Source organism: Pteronotus mesoamericanus, unplaced genomic scaffold (genome assembly GCF_021234165.1).
Source record: "Pteronotus mesoamericanus isolate MK-2021 breed Mesoamerican mustached bat unplaced genomic scaffold, CSHL_Meso_final scaffold_651, whole genome shotgun sequence".
NCBI classification, from domain to species: domain Eukaryota; kingdom Metazoa; phylum Chordata; class Mammalia; order Chiroptera; family Mormoopidae; genus Pteronotus; species Pteronotus mesoamericanus.
Genome location: NW_026555325.1, coordinates 22457446 through 22474267, shown reverse-complemented (window position 1 = coordinate 22474267; position 16822 = coordinate 22457446). Strand labels below are relative to the sequence as shown.

Below are 16822 nucleotides of genomic sequence, written 5' to 3'. Positions count from 1 at the left end.
AAAACAGTCGCTATAAACAGAATTGGCTGATTAACCAAATGGTTTACATAGTATTAAATTTTATGATGTATTCTTATTTTTCAGCTTTCATTACCATGAATCTTTTTGGTCAGACTACTAATGTGTGGATAGGGTTACAAAATGATGATTATGAAAAATGGTTAAATGGAAAACCTGTGGTATATTCTAACTGGTCTCCATTTGATACAATACATGTAAGTTTTAAGATTTATTTTTTTAGAAATTGGCAAGAGATTCTATTCAAGACTTGTTTACTAAAGTTTTTTACACCTGTATTTTATAGGCATAAATTTTCATTAGTTGGTTATATTAATTTTTAATAATACAATTTTATATAATTTTCATGTGTTCCATAAATGTAATGACTTTATTCATCACAAGAATTATTTATGCTTTAGGTTATGAAGTGATTTGTGAACAGGTTTATGAAATGCAAACAAAGGAATAATGGTATTTGAAGTTTTAAAAAATATGCCCTTAATAAAAATGTCAATGTTATAATAATGTTATGTTATACTTTTTTAAATGTATTCTTTTAAAGATTCCAAGTGGTAACACCAGCAAAGTTCAAAAACACATTCCTCTCTGTGCTTTGCTGTCAAGTAACCCTAATTTTCACTTCACTGGAAAATGGTATTTTGAAGACTGTGGAAAAGAAGGTTATGGGTATGTTTGTGAGAAAATGCAAGGTAAGAGGTATTTGCTTTTTTTATTTCTTTCACTTCCGTGGCCCACTCTTCTCTTCCGTGTCTGCTTCACACGCTGCGTGACTGACGGCTTTGCTGCTCAGGGCACCAGGCACTGATGCTTTCACCCTCGCACACGTGCAGCCCCTACATTTCCACTGCCCCAGGATTATGCCCTCTCGTGGGGTCCTAAGGACCGCAGAGGCCACTTCAGTGATGGCCAAGTCTATGCATCCATTTGGTTATATTCAAAGGTTTTATTGCTTCGCTCTGAGATTATGTGTCTGTTCAGGCAATTAAAAAAAAAAAAGGCATTGCAAAATGCTGGAAAAGAGTCAAGGAATCAAACCAAGTCAATACTCACTCCTTTCTTAGAGCCTTAAAAATGGTCTCTGAGGCTAAATATGGCATGCAGCATGTTTCCAGATCTGATCATGAGAACCCCCAGTGACTTTCGGGGTAAAATCCCAAAGCCGTACTATTACAAGTAGCCAATGGGGTTGATGAATGGTATGAATGCACCATAGGTGATCTTGAGTAATCAAAATAAAAACAACAACAATTGCTCATGTCTCATACGTTTACTGCATGCTAGGCTTCCCTGTACCATGCCAACCTAGAAGACTATAGTTTATGTCTGGAACTGTGGAAAACTCTGGGCAACCTCATATATGTGCTTACCTGTAATATGAATTATAGCTCTTACTCTTGCTAACATGTGAGCCTTTTAATGATACTAGGTATCAACCCATCCTCAGAAAGGCAGTTCCAAGGAAGCCCTGTTTCCTAGTTCGTAGGTGTCACTTAATCATAATAGTGGTTGGGAACTGAAAGAAAATACCAGGTCAGTCACATCAAGAGTATTAGGAGAAGAACAGAGACTTGTGGGGAAGAACTATATCAATATACCATGTCCTTGCAAACTTATGATGTACCTGGCCCTGTGCCTTGGCTTTATAAGCATTATGCCATAAAATCCTCATGACAAATCTAAAAAGTAGGTAAAAGTCTTCCCATTTTACAAATGAGGAACTTGAAGATTAGAAAAAAATAAGTAACACACTCAAGGTCTCTCAGTTAAATACAATTATTCTGTTACAGCCTTGATGTTGATCTCTTCTTGAAATGTACTCCTGACCACTTTACCTCTTTGATGTTTTGGGGACTAACAAAGTGTATGTTCTTTTGGAGGTAGTATAGAATAGTGGGTACTGAAGTTCACACCATTCCTGGGTTCCTACCCCACCTCTGTAAATAAACTATCAGTCAAGTTTCTCATCTTCTCTGAACATTGATTTCTGCATCTATAAAAATGAATTATCTCATAGACTTTCTGTATATACAGTGCTTAGCAAGTTCCCAGCAAAGGTTTAACAAAGAATAATTCTTTTTCTTGTTAATTTCAAGCCATATTATTTAACTACACAAATTCTTTAGTAGTCTACAATGATTACTCAAATTTTGCTCCTCTTCTTAATGTGCCATATAAATGCATCTATGTTCTGCTTATAGCCTAAAGTCTCTAATCTGTGTGAAAAAAATAAAATGTCTGAATAAAAAGAGAAACAAGGGCAAAGTCAATACCTTCAATTTGGAACTTGGCTTCCAATGGATCTTTCTTTTTTACAGAAATAAGTGATAAAATCGTGTTGCTCAAAGTCACTTATTTTTTGAAACTTGATGAAATCAACTACATAAGGAGAAATTCATATATGTGAAAATACAGATATATAACTTAGTGTGGGAAAAACGGTTAAATTGGTATTTGGGTCACATATACAAAGAATTTTATTAACTTTAATTTTATTAATTGTTAACACTTTAAAGGTCTGCCATGATGAAGTAACCACTTGAGCTAAAGCCAACCCAACACTTTTAAATAGCTACTTGGTTTTATATCAGTTTTATATAAATAACCTTATACTTTGTAGATAAGCTGGCAAAATCTTCTAACAAAAAACAAATGACAAAAGTATAGTCCATCACAATTTATTTGGTAAATAAATTAATTTCACTTTGGTTTTGCAACATGTACAAAATGTATTGTGGTAACATTTTCAGATAAAAGTCAAATTCCCAGTTTATCATTTTTATTTGGGAGAGTGTGAAGAGAGGAAGAGAAGGGAATAAGAAGCAACATATATTGAGTGCCTGCTATATCCCTCATACTATAGTAAGTGCCCTTTGTAGATATTTCATTGAATTCTACCACTTCTCTCTAAGGAAGGCCTTTTCTTTCTTTTTTTAATTTTATTTATTGATTGATTTGAAAGAGGAAGAAACATTAACTTGTTGTTTCACCTATCTATGCCTTCATCGACTGATTCTTGTATGTGGCCTGACCCAGAGTAGACCCACAACCTTGGTGTATCAGAACAATGCTCCAACCAACTGAGCTACGTGTCCAGGGCAGGCCTTACTAATCTTAGAGCCCATCAATGTGAAGTTTTGAGGGATTAACTAATTCCTAGGGTTTCCCAGACATTCAAGGTCACGACGAGAATTGAGTCACAGGTCTTCTGAGTATCCACATCTCACTATGCTCCTTTTTAAGCCCAAATGTAATAAAATCAGTATATAGAAAGAAATCCCAGCCACTTTGAGCAGACACTTAAGAAACACTTGTTTTTGTATTTTAAGTTTTCAAAATTTAGCCTATCCAAGTACATAATATAATACAGAGCAAATGGACACGCACACATATTAAAGAGGAAACATCTGTATGTAGAACACAGACTTGCTTTTTATTTGATCACAACTGATCACGAACAAGAAAGCACCATGATCACATGTGGGAAAACTTTGCCTTTTAATTTATAAATCTCAACTCTGACCTATGACTTTAATAGTAAGTATTTATAAGAACAGTGTGTTTCTGTTCGTTAATTTTTAATCTTCTTTATAGAATGTATATATGTAAACATTAAATATGGTAAGTAATTATCATACAACCTCAAAAGTTTAATAAAGTGTTATATTTGGCAATACACACTTATAAATTGTGTTTGCAGCGTAGTGAATGACTATATGACATGTGTCAATAAGCTCTTAGTAAGTATTAGGTTCTGCCAGAGAGGCATGCGTCAGGCCGAGTAGAGCTAGCAGAATGAAGCCTACCTAAGGAGATCCCATGAATTCCATCAAAGAGTGGTCAGTTTGACCAAGGATGGTCAAAATAGGAAACCTCCTAGAAATGTTTAATATACACATATATTTATGTTTTTAAAAGAAACTCATTCACAAAGTTTCATATGTGTTTTCATTCTTTTGCATCACCTATGCTTTCAGGTGGTGTCCTCATTCTGAAGTAGTCAATTCTGGGAAGAAAAATGCTCACGTTAACCACAGCATAGACCACTGTGAAAGGTTTCCACGCTAGGCTTTGCCTCCCCTTTTCTCATCCAGATGCTACAAATGATTTTTGTTGTGTTCTTGTTCTAGATACTTCTGGACATAGTGTAAATACACCTGACATGTATGCAATCCCCAATACCTTGGAATATGGAAACAGAACTTACAAAATAATTAGTGCAAATATGACTTGGTATACAGCACAAAAGACCTGTCTGACGCATGGAGCGGAGCTGGTCAGCATTACAGATCTGTATCATCAGTCCTTCCTCACTGTCATCCTCAGCCGGCTAGGACATGCCCACTGGATTGGACTGTTCACCGCAGATGTAGGCGTCCTAAAATCCCTTGGACAACCCTTGCCTGCTTAAGTTTCACATCTAATTCCTCAGTAACATAGCCACTGAAATTGGCACAGAAAGAAATCTCCTAGTAAATGTAGCATTTAGGTCATAGGTTTATACACTAAACATTGACCAATCTTAGGAGAAGCCTATGACCACAAAATAAGTGTGTACACCTTTTAAGAGTAAATATTTACTTGCTTAGTTTCTGGAAATGAATGCCCTTTAAAGGTTCTAGGAAAATTTATGAGAAATTGCAGAATACTTCCTCATGCACTGGAACAACATCCTAAACTCAAGCACCTGCATTTGGGTAATTTGTTGCATTTAAGAAATCCCCAAGAAAAATTAATCATGTTTTCTGCCTAGAAATTTGGTTATTAATTCACTACCCTCTGCCGTTTAACATGTAGGTTATTTTTCTCCTCCAGGGATGTGGTGTGGAGGGTAAGATACTGTTTTTTAGTTTTCTTTTCTCTTTAATAGAAATATGACACACTCAAATTAGTGAAAGATATACCTATTCTATCCTGACCTCTTGTGCTTCTCCCCAATGCCAATCGCTGTAAACAGTTTCCTGTGTGTCATTTAGAAATTTTCTCTAGAGACACATACATATAAATGTAATAGGTGAATATTGTTTTCTAAATACAAATGAGAACTTACTATCTGTGCTGTCTTTAAACTTGCTTTTTTTAATTTAATGTACCTTGTACAGCTTTCAGTGTCAACACATAAAAATTTAACACATGTAAGGATATACCACAATTTATTAAACAATTCTATGAATGGACTTTTGGGTTCTTCCCAGTTTTCACAGTTACAAACAATGCACAACAAATATCCTTGTGCAAGTAGAGTGAGTTCCCAGAAGTGAAGTGCTAAGTACACTTTAAATTTTCACAAGTAGTGCCGTTGCCCTCCAGAAGTCTGCGCCAATTTACATGCTAACACCAGTATATGATAACATCTAGTTTTTTCATAACCTTGCCAACACTGAGTATGTCAAAATTTTAATGCTTGCCAGTGGGATAGGTGAAAAGATGGTATTTTGTTGTCGTTTACTGTGTTTTTCAATTACGGAATGTTTTAGCTTACCTGGTCAATTTTTGCTTTATGACTTTTGGGCTTTCTATCAGACTTGGAAAGATTTTCCCCACACTACGAGTATAAAATATTTAGCCAAGTTTTCTTTAGCACTCATATGGTCAATTTTATGTTTGAATCTTTGATCAGTCTGAAATTTATTTTAGTATAAAGTACAAGGTATTGATTTGACTTCACTCTGATTGTTTGCTGGGAAATTATGGTGCCAGGGAGCCAAAGATTCCCCAAAACTAGAAAAGACATCTCTTGTGGCAGATATCCCTTTTTGCCAGGCCATATTCACAAGCTGTCCCAGACCTGCTGAAATAGAAATCTAAGGTGTAGAAATACAAATCTATGTGTGAAGTGAGAGATGCTCAAACAGCACTGGGTGGTGCCACCAGCAGTCTTGGCAAGGAAATGATGGCTCCATTTCCCTCCACAGAATGGTCTCAGTTTTGACTGGTCAGATGGCACCAAATCCTCCTTCACCTTTTGGAAAGATGATGAGTCATCCTTGCTGGGTGACTGTGTTTTTGCTGACACCAATGGGCGCTGGAGTAGCACAGCCTGTGAATCATTTCTGCAAGGAGCCATTTGTCATGTACCTACTGGTAGGTTCAATCCTATTCAACTCAAAAATAGGTACCATACACCTGCTGTATGCAAGGCATTGTTCTAGGCAGGAATGATGGGGAAGAGTAGTAAGGAGTACCTGCCCTCAAGAAACCTCTGGTCTGGTAGGTGATGTAGAGACAAATAACTATTATACTAAGCAGGACTACCAAACAATATGAGAGGCAGCATGTGTTGTGGGAGTTAGTGGGAAAAAGAACACATCATACCAATGTGGAGAAACATGTAGAAAGACTTGTTGAAGGACTTGACTGTGGAGATTGTCCTTGAAGTATGTAAACAGTGTAATGGTGGGACATGGAGAAGCATTCTGAGCAGAAAGCTTGGGCAAAGACAGGAAGGAAGGAAGGAAAGGAGGGAGGGAGGGAGGGAAGGAGGACTGGACATGGATAAGGCAAAGCTGGTGTTGAGATTTTCCTGCATCGCAGGTTATGGTTAAGGGAGAGGTAGGAAATCATTTGAAAACCTTGATGAAATGGACAAATTTCTAGAAAAGTATAATCTTCCAACACTGAAGGAGGAAGAAACAGAAAGCTTGAAAGACCGATAACAGCTGGGGAAATTGAAGCAGGAATCAAGAAACTTTTGGCACACAAAAGCCCTGGGCCAGATGGTTTCCCAGGAGAATTTTACAAAACATTTAAGAAAGAGCTAAGCTGGTTCTTCTTAGACTATTCCAAAAAATCCAAGAGGAGGGAAGACTCCCAGACTCTTTTTATGAGGCCAGCATCACCCTAATCCTAAAACCAGATAAAGACTCTACAAAGAAAGAAAACTACAGGTCAGTTTCACTGATGAACATAGATGCTAAAATCCTCAACAAAATATTTGCAAACCGCATCCAGCAATACATTAAAAAGATTATCCACCATGATCAAGTGGGATTCATCCCAGGGATGCAGGGATGATTCAATATACACAAGTCAATAAATGTAATACATCACATAAATAAAAGGAAAGACAAAAACCATATGATCATCTCTATAGATAAGAAAAAGCATTCAATAAGGTACAGCACCCATTTATGATGAAAACACTTAGCAAAATGGGAATAAATGGGGCATTCCTCAACATAATTAAGGCCATATATGAAAAACCTACAGCCAACATCATACTCAACAGGCAAAAATTAAAAGCTTTCTGGCTAAGATCGGAACAAGACAAGGATGTCCACTTTCACCACTTCTCTTCAGCATGGTACTGGAAGTCCTAGCTACAGTGGTCAGACAAGAAAAAGAAATAAAAGGCATCCAAATTGGAAAGGAGGAGGTAAAACTATCATTGTTTGCAGGTGACATGATAGTGTACATAGAAAACCCTGTAGACTCCACCAAAACTCTACTCAACCTAATAAGTGAATTTGGCAAAACAGCAGGATACAAAGTCAATATTCAGAAACCAGAGGCATTTTTGTACACCAGCAATGAAATAGAAGAAGAAATCAGAAAAAAAATACCATTCGATATAGCAACAAGAAAAATAAAGTACCTAGGAATAAATTTAACCAAGGAGGTAAAAGGCCTGTTCACAGAAAACTATACAACATTGAAGAAAGAAATTAAGGAAGACACAAATAAATGGAAGCATAAACTGTGCTCATGGATTGGAAGAATTAATATCAGCAAAATGTCCATACTACCCAAAGCAATTTATAGATTCAATGCAATCCCTATTAAGATACCAATGACGTATTTCACAGAAATAGAACAGACATTTCAAAAATTTATATGGAACCACAAATGACCCTGAATAGCCACAGCAATTTTGAGAAAGAAAAACAAAGTTGGAGGGATCACAATACCAGACATCAAACTATATTACAAAGCCACTATACTCAAAACAATCTGGTACTGGCACAAGAACAGACCCATAGATGAGTGGAACAGAATAGAAAGCCCAGAAATTAGCCCAGGACTATATGACATTTCGTCATATGTTAATCAAATATGTTAATATTTGACAAAGAGAGCAGAAGCATAAAGTGGAGTAATAATAGCCTCTTCAACAAATGCTGTTGGGAGGGCTGGACAGCTACATGCAAAAAATTGAAATTGGATCATCAGCTGACACCATACACAAAAACAAACTCAAGATGGATAAAAAACTTATATATAAGTCACAACACCATAAAAGTCCTAGAGGAGAACATTGGCAGGAAACTCTCAGCTATCCCATGAAGCAATATTTTCACCAATATGTCTCTTAAAGCAAGGGACATAAAGGAAAGAATAAACAAGTAGGTCCTCATCAAAATAAGAACCTTCTGCATGGCTAAAGAAAACATCAGCAAAATGAAAAGGAAGCCAACCATATGGGAAAATATATTTACTAACGATACATCAGATAGAGGTTTGATCTCCAAAATCAAGTGAGTATAAAGAACTCACTCGACTCCACTCTAAGAAGACAAACAATCCAATCAAAAAATGGGCAAAGGACCTGGGCAGATGCTTTTCCAAGGAAGAGCTACAGAAGGCCCAGAGACATTTGAAAGGATGCTCGGCATCAGTAGCCGTCAGAGAAATGCAGATCAAAACCACAATGAGATACCACCTCACACCGGTCAGAATGGCCATCATACACAGATCCACAAACAACAGGTGCTGGCGAGGCTGTGGAGAAAAGGGAACCCTAGTACACTGTTGGTGGGAATGCAGACTGGTGCAGCCACTGTGGAAAGCAGTGTGGAATTTCCTCAAAAAGCTGAAAATGGAACTACCTTTTGACCCAGTGATTTCCCTGCTGGGACTATACCTGAAGAATCCCAAAACGCCAATTCAGAAGAACCTATGCACCCCAATGTTCATAGCAGCACAATTTACAATAGCCAAGTGTTGGAAGCAGCCTAAATGCCCATCAGCAGATGATTGGATCAAAAAACTATGGTACATTTACACAATGGAATACTATGCAGCAGGAAGAAAAAAAGAACTACTACACTTCGCGACAGCATGGATGGAACTAGAGAACATTATGCTAAGCGAAATAAGCCAGGAGGCAAAAGACAAATACCATATGATCTCACCTATAAGTTGAACCTAACGAACAAAACAAAGATGCAAGGAAAATAAGACCAGCAACACTGAAAGAAAAAGAAACCAACAGAGACAAGAGGGAAGGAGGGAGAGGTGGGCTGGGGAAAAGGAAGGGAAGGGGCAAGTCAAGGAACATATAGCAAGGACTCATGGACAAAACCAAAATGGGGAAGGATTGAGGGAGGTAGAGGGAGGAGAGAGGAGGGGAAAGTGGTAGGGGAAAGGCCGAGAAAAATGTATTTGGAAAAATTAATTAATTAATTAAAAAAATTTTTAAAAAGGGAGAAAATCAGGCTAGAAATGTGGGTTAGGAGCATGGATGGCCTTGAAAACCAGACTGGGGCTTTATGTTTAAGTCAAGGATGAATAGGATTCTAGAGTTATCATAATAATAATGGTAATAACATTTATAACTATATTACATATATATTTAAAAGTTAAAAAAATAGTAACACCTCATTACACTTAAAGTTCGCCAGGGTAGGCAAGGTTAACTTTATTTTAAAGATGAAATCAATTCAGAGCATTAAATAGCGTCTTGGAGATCTCCTAGATGTCCATCAACAGCCCCAGGAGTAGAAGCCTGGTTTCCTTACCCTCTGATGTGACATTTATGCCACCACAAAAGATCCCGTTCCCATGATTGCTGCGGTGTCCATAGAGTTCCTTAACACTGACTGGTTTCTCTTTGCATTTCTTGTCTAGTAAAAGTTCATTTATTTCTTACATCCTGGATACTGTGAGTCAAATGTCATGCACATTATGTAACTTCAAATCAAAATAATTCAGGATGAAAACATAAATAATAGCCATATATATTGGAAAAGGCAATTCTGCTTCTAAAACACCATTAAAGTTAGCCTTCCCTTTCAACAACAGTGCATTTACTGAGTGTATAAGAAGCGTGAGGCACTAGCTCATTTAAACTTCTCAAGTTGTTAGAAAGATGTTGTTGTTGGCTCTCTTTTGTAGATAAAGAAACAAAAGTGTAGGGAGGATAGGTATCATGCCCACAGCCACCTACACAGGATATCAGCGTGGATGTGTCTGATTTTCATGCGTGCCCTCTGAAGCAAATTCCAACCCAATTTCCCTGTGTTATGATGTTATGTTATGTTATTTTATGTTATGTATGTTATGTATTGAATACATTATTTTCTCTAATAGATTGATTTGTTGGTAAGGATTTGCTAAATCTGTAATACTCAGCACTGTACGTAACACATTTTGTACATTTGGAATTGCCTTTTGCTACCTTCATTCAGCTGCCAGTATTTCTATGAATCATATCCCTTGATATGATACTAATGATAAACATGAAAGTCAGCTACCCTCACCCAGGCAGCACCCAAACTAAGCCTAAGAAGATACGCATTAGTATGCCCTGTTACGTGTAGGTAAAAGTGATTTCTTCCAGAAATGCTATAGACCAGTCCTAGCTTTGTAATCATTTACATTAAACCCATTGTTCAGAGTATTATCATGAAAATCTCATTACATATATTTATCTTGGTCTTTCATATAATGTAATACAATGTTTATCTCATACTCAGTCACCACATTGAAATCATAACTGATTTTTGTTTACAGAAGAAAGACCATTTGGACATCCAGAGTTGTGCTCAGAAACATCTATTCCCTGGATAAAATTCAAAAGTAATTGTTACAGTTTTTCTACAGTGCTAGACAGCATGAGTTTTGAGGCTGCTCATGAATTTTGCAAAAAAGAAGGTAATTCTTTTGTGATGGTAAAATGCTTTCAATGTACTCTTTCTTGATAATTTAGTAAACAATGTAATTTTTTGTCTGATTATTTAGTGATTTTAGCAGCAACAAAAAAAAATTGAAAAAATACTATTGAATTTGCTTATTTGGGGGATGGCTAATATATGAAACGCAGTATCCAGTATAAAACTTTAAAACCTACGATTTGTCAATGCTGCACTTTCCCCCACAAAATATTCCTTTTGGATTCATTTGAATTACAAATTTTTAATGTTCTCTAAAATTAATATTCTATGCTTTCACTTCTGAAGTACTTATATTTCTTAATAAATATGGGTTTGCTTTAACATTTTTAATTAAAAATCACTTACATAAAATGGAAATTTTCATTTTTCAAAGCCTGAGCTTTACAAATTATGGATGGTATAGGAGACATTTTTAAAGTTTTATTGACATGTGAATACAGATACTTGTTCATTTGCTGTTTGTCTCTTTTACAGGATCTAATCTTTTAGCAATCAAGGATGAGGCTGAAAATTCATTTCTCCTAGAAGAGCTTGTTGTTTTTGCTGCTTCTGCCCAGATGGTCTGGTTGAATGCTCAGTTTGATGGTGACAGTAAGTGCTTCGTGTAAAAAAAGAGGAGAGGGCATAAATAAATACACAGTGGTCAAGGCTGATGAAAATGGCCTCTGCACACCAGAAAATTCTTGCTTGCTGTGAAAAAATAGCATGAGTCTTTAAGCCATTTCTTCCAAGGACAATATTGCCAACTCTTTTCTCCATACCCTCTTTTCCTGTGAATAACCACAGAATACCCCAGATAAAAACAAATGAGTTTATCTATTTGAAGATGCTTGACTGAAACTTTATGTTTACAGACTTGGTCATAGACACCAAAACCATATTCATTTGAAAATACTCCAGGATCCTAAATGTTAAAAGGCACAATTCCCTGTGAAATTATGCTATGAGAGTTATTTGTTATTCACAAAAACCAGAGTTTGTATTCAAATGAGAGCATGGTATTCTTGCTTTTATTTAAATGATGGTTATTGAAAGTTCTTGTAAGGACAAATATTGGACCTGGGACGGACAGTGTGCTCCCGTGCTGTACCAAGGTGGGGGGCAAGTCCACTCTGGCAAGGAGGACTATTTCAGTCACTGGTGCCGTTTAGAATTTCTAGCACATGATGATGCAAGAGCTGGCAGAATTTTAGTTGGTTTTAGTGTTGATTTTCAATCCTTTTCCAACAGTGGGCCTCTTTATTGCCTACAGGTAAATGGACTGTCCCAAGGCCCCCACCCACTGGAACACCACTAGGATTGCTATTTAAAGAAACTCGCTGTAAAATCCTTTTAGAAAGTGAGCCATTTTGTAATGATACAGGTGTTAAGACCTCAAAGGATTTTTTCCTCTATGTTGATTAGTTCTTAAATAATTTCTTTAAATTACTTATAAGAACTATTTCAAAATCCAAACTTACATTAAGAAAGAGGATATTCTAAATGAATCAAATTAGAACTAAATTAAAATAGAGAAATGTTCACAAGGCAGCTTTATTCTTACCTACCTTTCATTGAGTTCATAACTTAGTTATAACTGTAAGTACTGAGTTAAAAACATCAGAAAAAGAGAGAGTCCCTGTAAATGGAGGGGCTGATTTTTATGGTTCATTCCAGTCTTAGTAGGTTTGATAACAATGCACGTAATTTATAGGTCGGCAATTTCCCCACAGATGAAACCGTAAAGTGGTTCGATGGGACTCCCCCAGACCGGTCAGACTGGGGCATGCAGAAGCCCAACACGGACCACACCAAACCCCGCCAGTGCGTTGCCCTGAGGATCCCTGAAGGAGCGTGGCAGTTATCTCCGTGTCAAGAAAAAAAAGGGTTTATATGTAAAATGGAGGCAGGTGGGTAAAGTCAGAGTGTGATTCTTCATTTCCCTCAACCAATGTTGACCTATCGCTTTAGGATTTAAAGCTTTTAAAATCCAAGAATTCAGGGAGTATTCAGATAGTTTCTAATACTGTCATCTTATTCTATATCAGACAAGTCATAGAAAATTTCAACTCAAAAGCTATGATTTTCTTGTATCACCCTAGCTGTTACCTTCATAAGTAAAAAAGCAGTTTACCTCAAGCAAATAGAGCTAGAAATGTAAACCAACAGCCCTCATTCTGACAACTGCTACTCAGAATTTTAAGGTTCATCTTTGGGCCCAAGAAATATAACCTAGGCTTTAGTTGTCCTTGTGGGTAAGTATCACTGTCACGAGTTCTAATATATTGTAAAAGACATTTTAATTTTATCTTAAGCTACATACTTAGTTTTTAGTGATTAAAAAAAATTTTTTTTAGAAATCTAGGCCAGAAAATTCTAGTCTGTTGCAAACAATAGCAGAAATTTCTGAGATAGGGCATTAATAAGGAACATTAACAGTGGAAAGGTGTTTATAATAATCACAACAGTTTCTAGGTGCCGGTGTTAATAAAGACAGCTGGAGAAGACTTCACAGAGATGTAGCCTTGGAATCGCAAAACGAGAGGACGGAGGAAAGGCAGGCATTGGACAGTAACTAAAGGCAGCAATTAAAAATGAACTTAGATTGGAGCGAAGGGCTCATGTTAGGTAGTGACAGGAATAAAATTGAACAGTAATGTAGGATCCAGGAAGGGCTGATCTTTGTGTGAAGGAGACAGGAACCTACTGTGTGCTCCACAGACATCTGCAGTAGAGTCACATCCGCCCAGATGTAAAGAGAGGCACTTGTTATTTGAGCAATGGAACTAGGAACAAAAAGAGACAGTAGAAAAGCAGAGAACCATCAGGCTTTGGAGACTGATTGCATACTGGGAATGAAGAAGGAAAAAACTGGTAGGTGTGGGTACGAATGTTTGAAACCCAAATAGTGAGATTATCAGCTGTGTGATAAATAACACACCCAAGTGATCCACAGCATTTAAATATCAAGAACAAATCAGAAACCCCTCATATCTGTACAAGACTTTAAAGCTTCCTACTTCTATACCTTCTCACTGCTCTTCCATTCTGAGAATACTCTTCTATTTTAAGATTTTATTTATTTATTTTTAGAGAGAGGAAGGGAGAAAGAGAGGGAGAGAAACACCAATGTGTGGTTGCCTCATGTGCCCCCTACTGGGGACCTGGCTTGCAACCCAGGCACATGCCCTAGACCGGGAATCAAACTGGTGACCCTCTGGTTCGCAGGCTGGCACTCAGTCCACTGAGCCACACCAGTGAGGGCAAATAATCTTTCTTTTAACACTCTTTCTTAAAATGTCTTCACATTCTCTCTCTCTCTCTCTCCCTCTCTCTCTCACACACACATACACACACACATACACTAATACGTTTCCATTGTATTATGCAAAATTATACAATATTATTTTTAAATTGCAAAAACAAGGTCTTTTTAAACATGATTTTGCTGTTGGTAACAATGGTGATGTTTCTTTTAACTCTGTAAGAGTGAATGGGCATAGGTAGTGTGCCAAAGCACTCCCTCCAATCACAAATCTTTTACTAATCTTTTTCTGGATCACTCTCCATCTTTATCTAGATCTCAAAAATAACAGAGTTCAAATTTTGAGATAGTCTACTCAAAAGAGACACATTTTTATGGAGAAAATCTTTAACTTTTTGGATGGAGGAGCTATTTTTCATTTCTCAAGATTCTTGAAAGCACAAATATGACAAGATGTTGATCTTTGCATGAAGGCAGGGAGGTTATCGTTGCTGGACAAACTCCGCAGAAGATCCCAACAAAATTGAGTTTCCTGCAGACAGGGACTATGCTTTACTCACATTTCTGCTGCAGCACAGTACTGAGACTAGGTGGGAATTCTTTAGCTTAAAAAAATAAGGCAGTGTATGTGTTTGGGAGCCGTAGTAATGATTATAGTGAATCGAGGGTCAACGAACTTTCCCTGTAAGGGGCCAGATATAAATATTTGAGGCTCCCGGGGCAATATGGTCTCTGTCACGTTGCCATTGTAGCATGAAGGCAGCCATACACAATGCATAAACAGAAGAGTGTGGCCGAGTTCCAGTAAAACATTATTTATAAAAACAGAAACCTAAATTTAACCCATGGGCCATAGTTTGCTGGGCCCTGCTCTAAATAATGACATAATTTTGCTGAATTAAAAGAAAAACTTCATCTCATTTTTTTTTTTTTTGTACTTTTAGGTATTCACCTGGTAAAGGAACATCTAGGGAAAGGTATGTTTGGAACAGTGGAGAACATTTTGATTTTTCTTAGAAATAATAAAATAGAAAGTAACTATGTGACAGTGTCTATAGTACTTCATTGTCATTGAAGTTTTCCTTTTTTTCCTCTTCTGTTAGGACCAAGTCACAGTGTTGTACCACTTACAGTAACACTGGCGCTGGTGGCAATTCTGGCCATTTCCACACTTTCCTTTTGCATATACAAGCACCACAGTGGTGTCTTCAGGAGGCTCGCAGAGTTTCAGAACCCTTACTACCCAACGACCAACTTCAGCACAGTACATTTGGAAGAAAACATTCTCATTTCTGATCTTGAGAAGAATGATCAATAGTAACAAAGTCAGAGAATGCCAGAGACACAAGGGCAAGGAAGGAAGACTTCAAGGGAAGCTGCCTCTGTATTTTCCCTTGTGGACCAGGTGCCATTTTAGTGTAAACTGTGTCATTATTTTAATTATTCTTAAAGTGATCACCAGTTTTGAACTGTAACCAAATCAAATGGGTGTTGATTTACTCATTTCCCCACTGGCGCTCTATTCTTAAAAGGGGGAATTACACAATTTATTCAGAAAACAAGAACTATTAAAAGAAACTCCCTATTGAAAACTCTCAAACCAATGTGAGTAGTAGTTTTTGCAAGATGTTTTGGGAATTTTAAAACGAAGCTATTCAGACATTTATTCACTCATTCCATTAGAAGAGAGAGAAGTAAAACAAAATTCAAAGCCCTATGCTTATAAAAGATAGGAAAAGGAAAAAGCTTCTGAGAAGTTTCTTGTTTTTAAAAGCAATCTTTTTTAATTCAGTCGGTTTTTGAAAAATACTGATTTCTATGCTTAAAAGTCACAGGTTCTGGGCTCTAAACTAATATCCAAGGTGACATTCATTTTTATTATTTCTGACTTCTCAAACTAAAGGAGAAGAAAATTTACTTTTTTTCAAATAGTAAATCTTGGTTAGCGGCATGCTTTTATAAACAACTACACAACGTGGCCCAAAACCTTCAATTATTAACTGATGACTAAGTTTGATAATTTAAAATATCTTATAGATAAGCTTTAAAAATTTACTGAGCTCTTTTAATAAAACTCATGGGTTTTATTAAGAACTAAAGGTATAAAGTAATACATAACACTCATAACAACCAAACAAAAATAATTTGAATTTACAGGGGAAAAATTGAAGATCTGAAATACAGTCCCATTAGAAGCAGACTCAAAAATATGTTGAAAAGTACTCAATAAATTACTCTCTGGTAGTGACCTACATACCTTTGCTGTATAAATGAGTTTATTTACAGTGTTCTATTTAGCAAACTATGGTTCTGGGGAGCCATCTCTATTTGTGTTGGACTAGTAAGTGCAGTCGGTAAATAACTATTAAAAGCATGATACTGTCCATAAATTTAAAATCACAAATTTTATCTTCCTTCATTAATTTCTTATAAAGAAAAATGGCTTCATCATCAATATTTAAAGGTTTACTCTTCATGCAAATGTTTCTTGACTTCCTATTAAGAACCAAGTGCCGTTCTAGAGACTGGAGGTAATGGGGGAGCAAGTCCAAGAGCTCCCTGTTTTCATGGCACTTCTTTTCTAATGAAGAAAAGCTGACAGCAAACCAGTAAAGCAATGCATGAGTAGAAAATATCAGGCGGTTATGAAAATTAAATAAGTTCCTGT

General features: G+C 36.7%; 1 protein-coding gene across 1 annotated transcript in view; it reads left to right on the top strand.

Moving 5' to 3' along the window:
- Positions 1–15495, top strand: part of PLA2R1 (phospholipase A2 receptor 1) — a 101886-nt gene extending 86391 nt beyond the window's left edge. Inside the window, exons 22-30 of the mRNA XM_054562300.1 lie at positions 85–215; positions 563–710; positions 4149–4387; positions 5934–6102; positions 10750–10890; positions 11385–11501; positions 12623–12799; positions 15099–15131; positions 15258–15495. Coding sequence (XP_054418275.1) covers positions 85–215; positions 563–710; positions 4149–4387; positions 5934–6102; positions 10750–10890; positions 11385–11501; positions 12623–12799; positions 15099–15131; positions 15258–15472 — 1370 coding nt within the window. The 3' untranslated portion in view covers positions 15473–15495. The remainder of the gene's footprint in view (positions 1–84; positions 216–562; positions 711–4148; positions 4388–5933; positions 6103–10749; positions 10891–11384; positions 11502–12622; positions 12800–15098; positions 15132–15257) is intronic.
- Positions 15496–16822: the final 1327 nt, after the last annotated feature.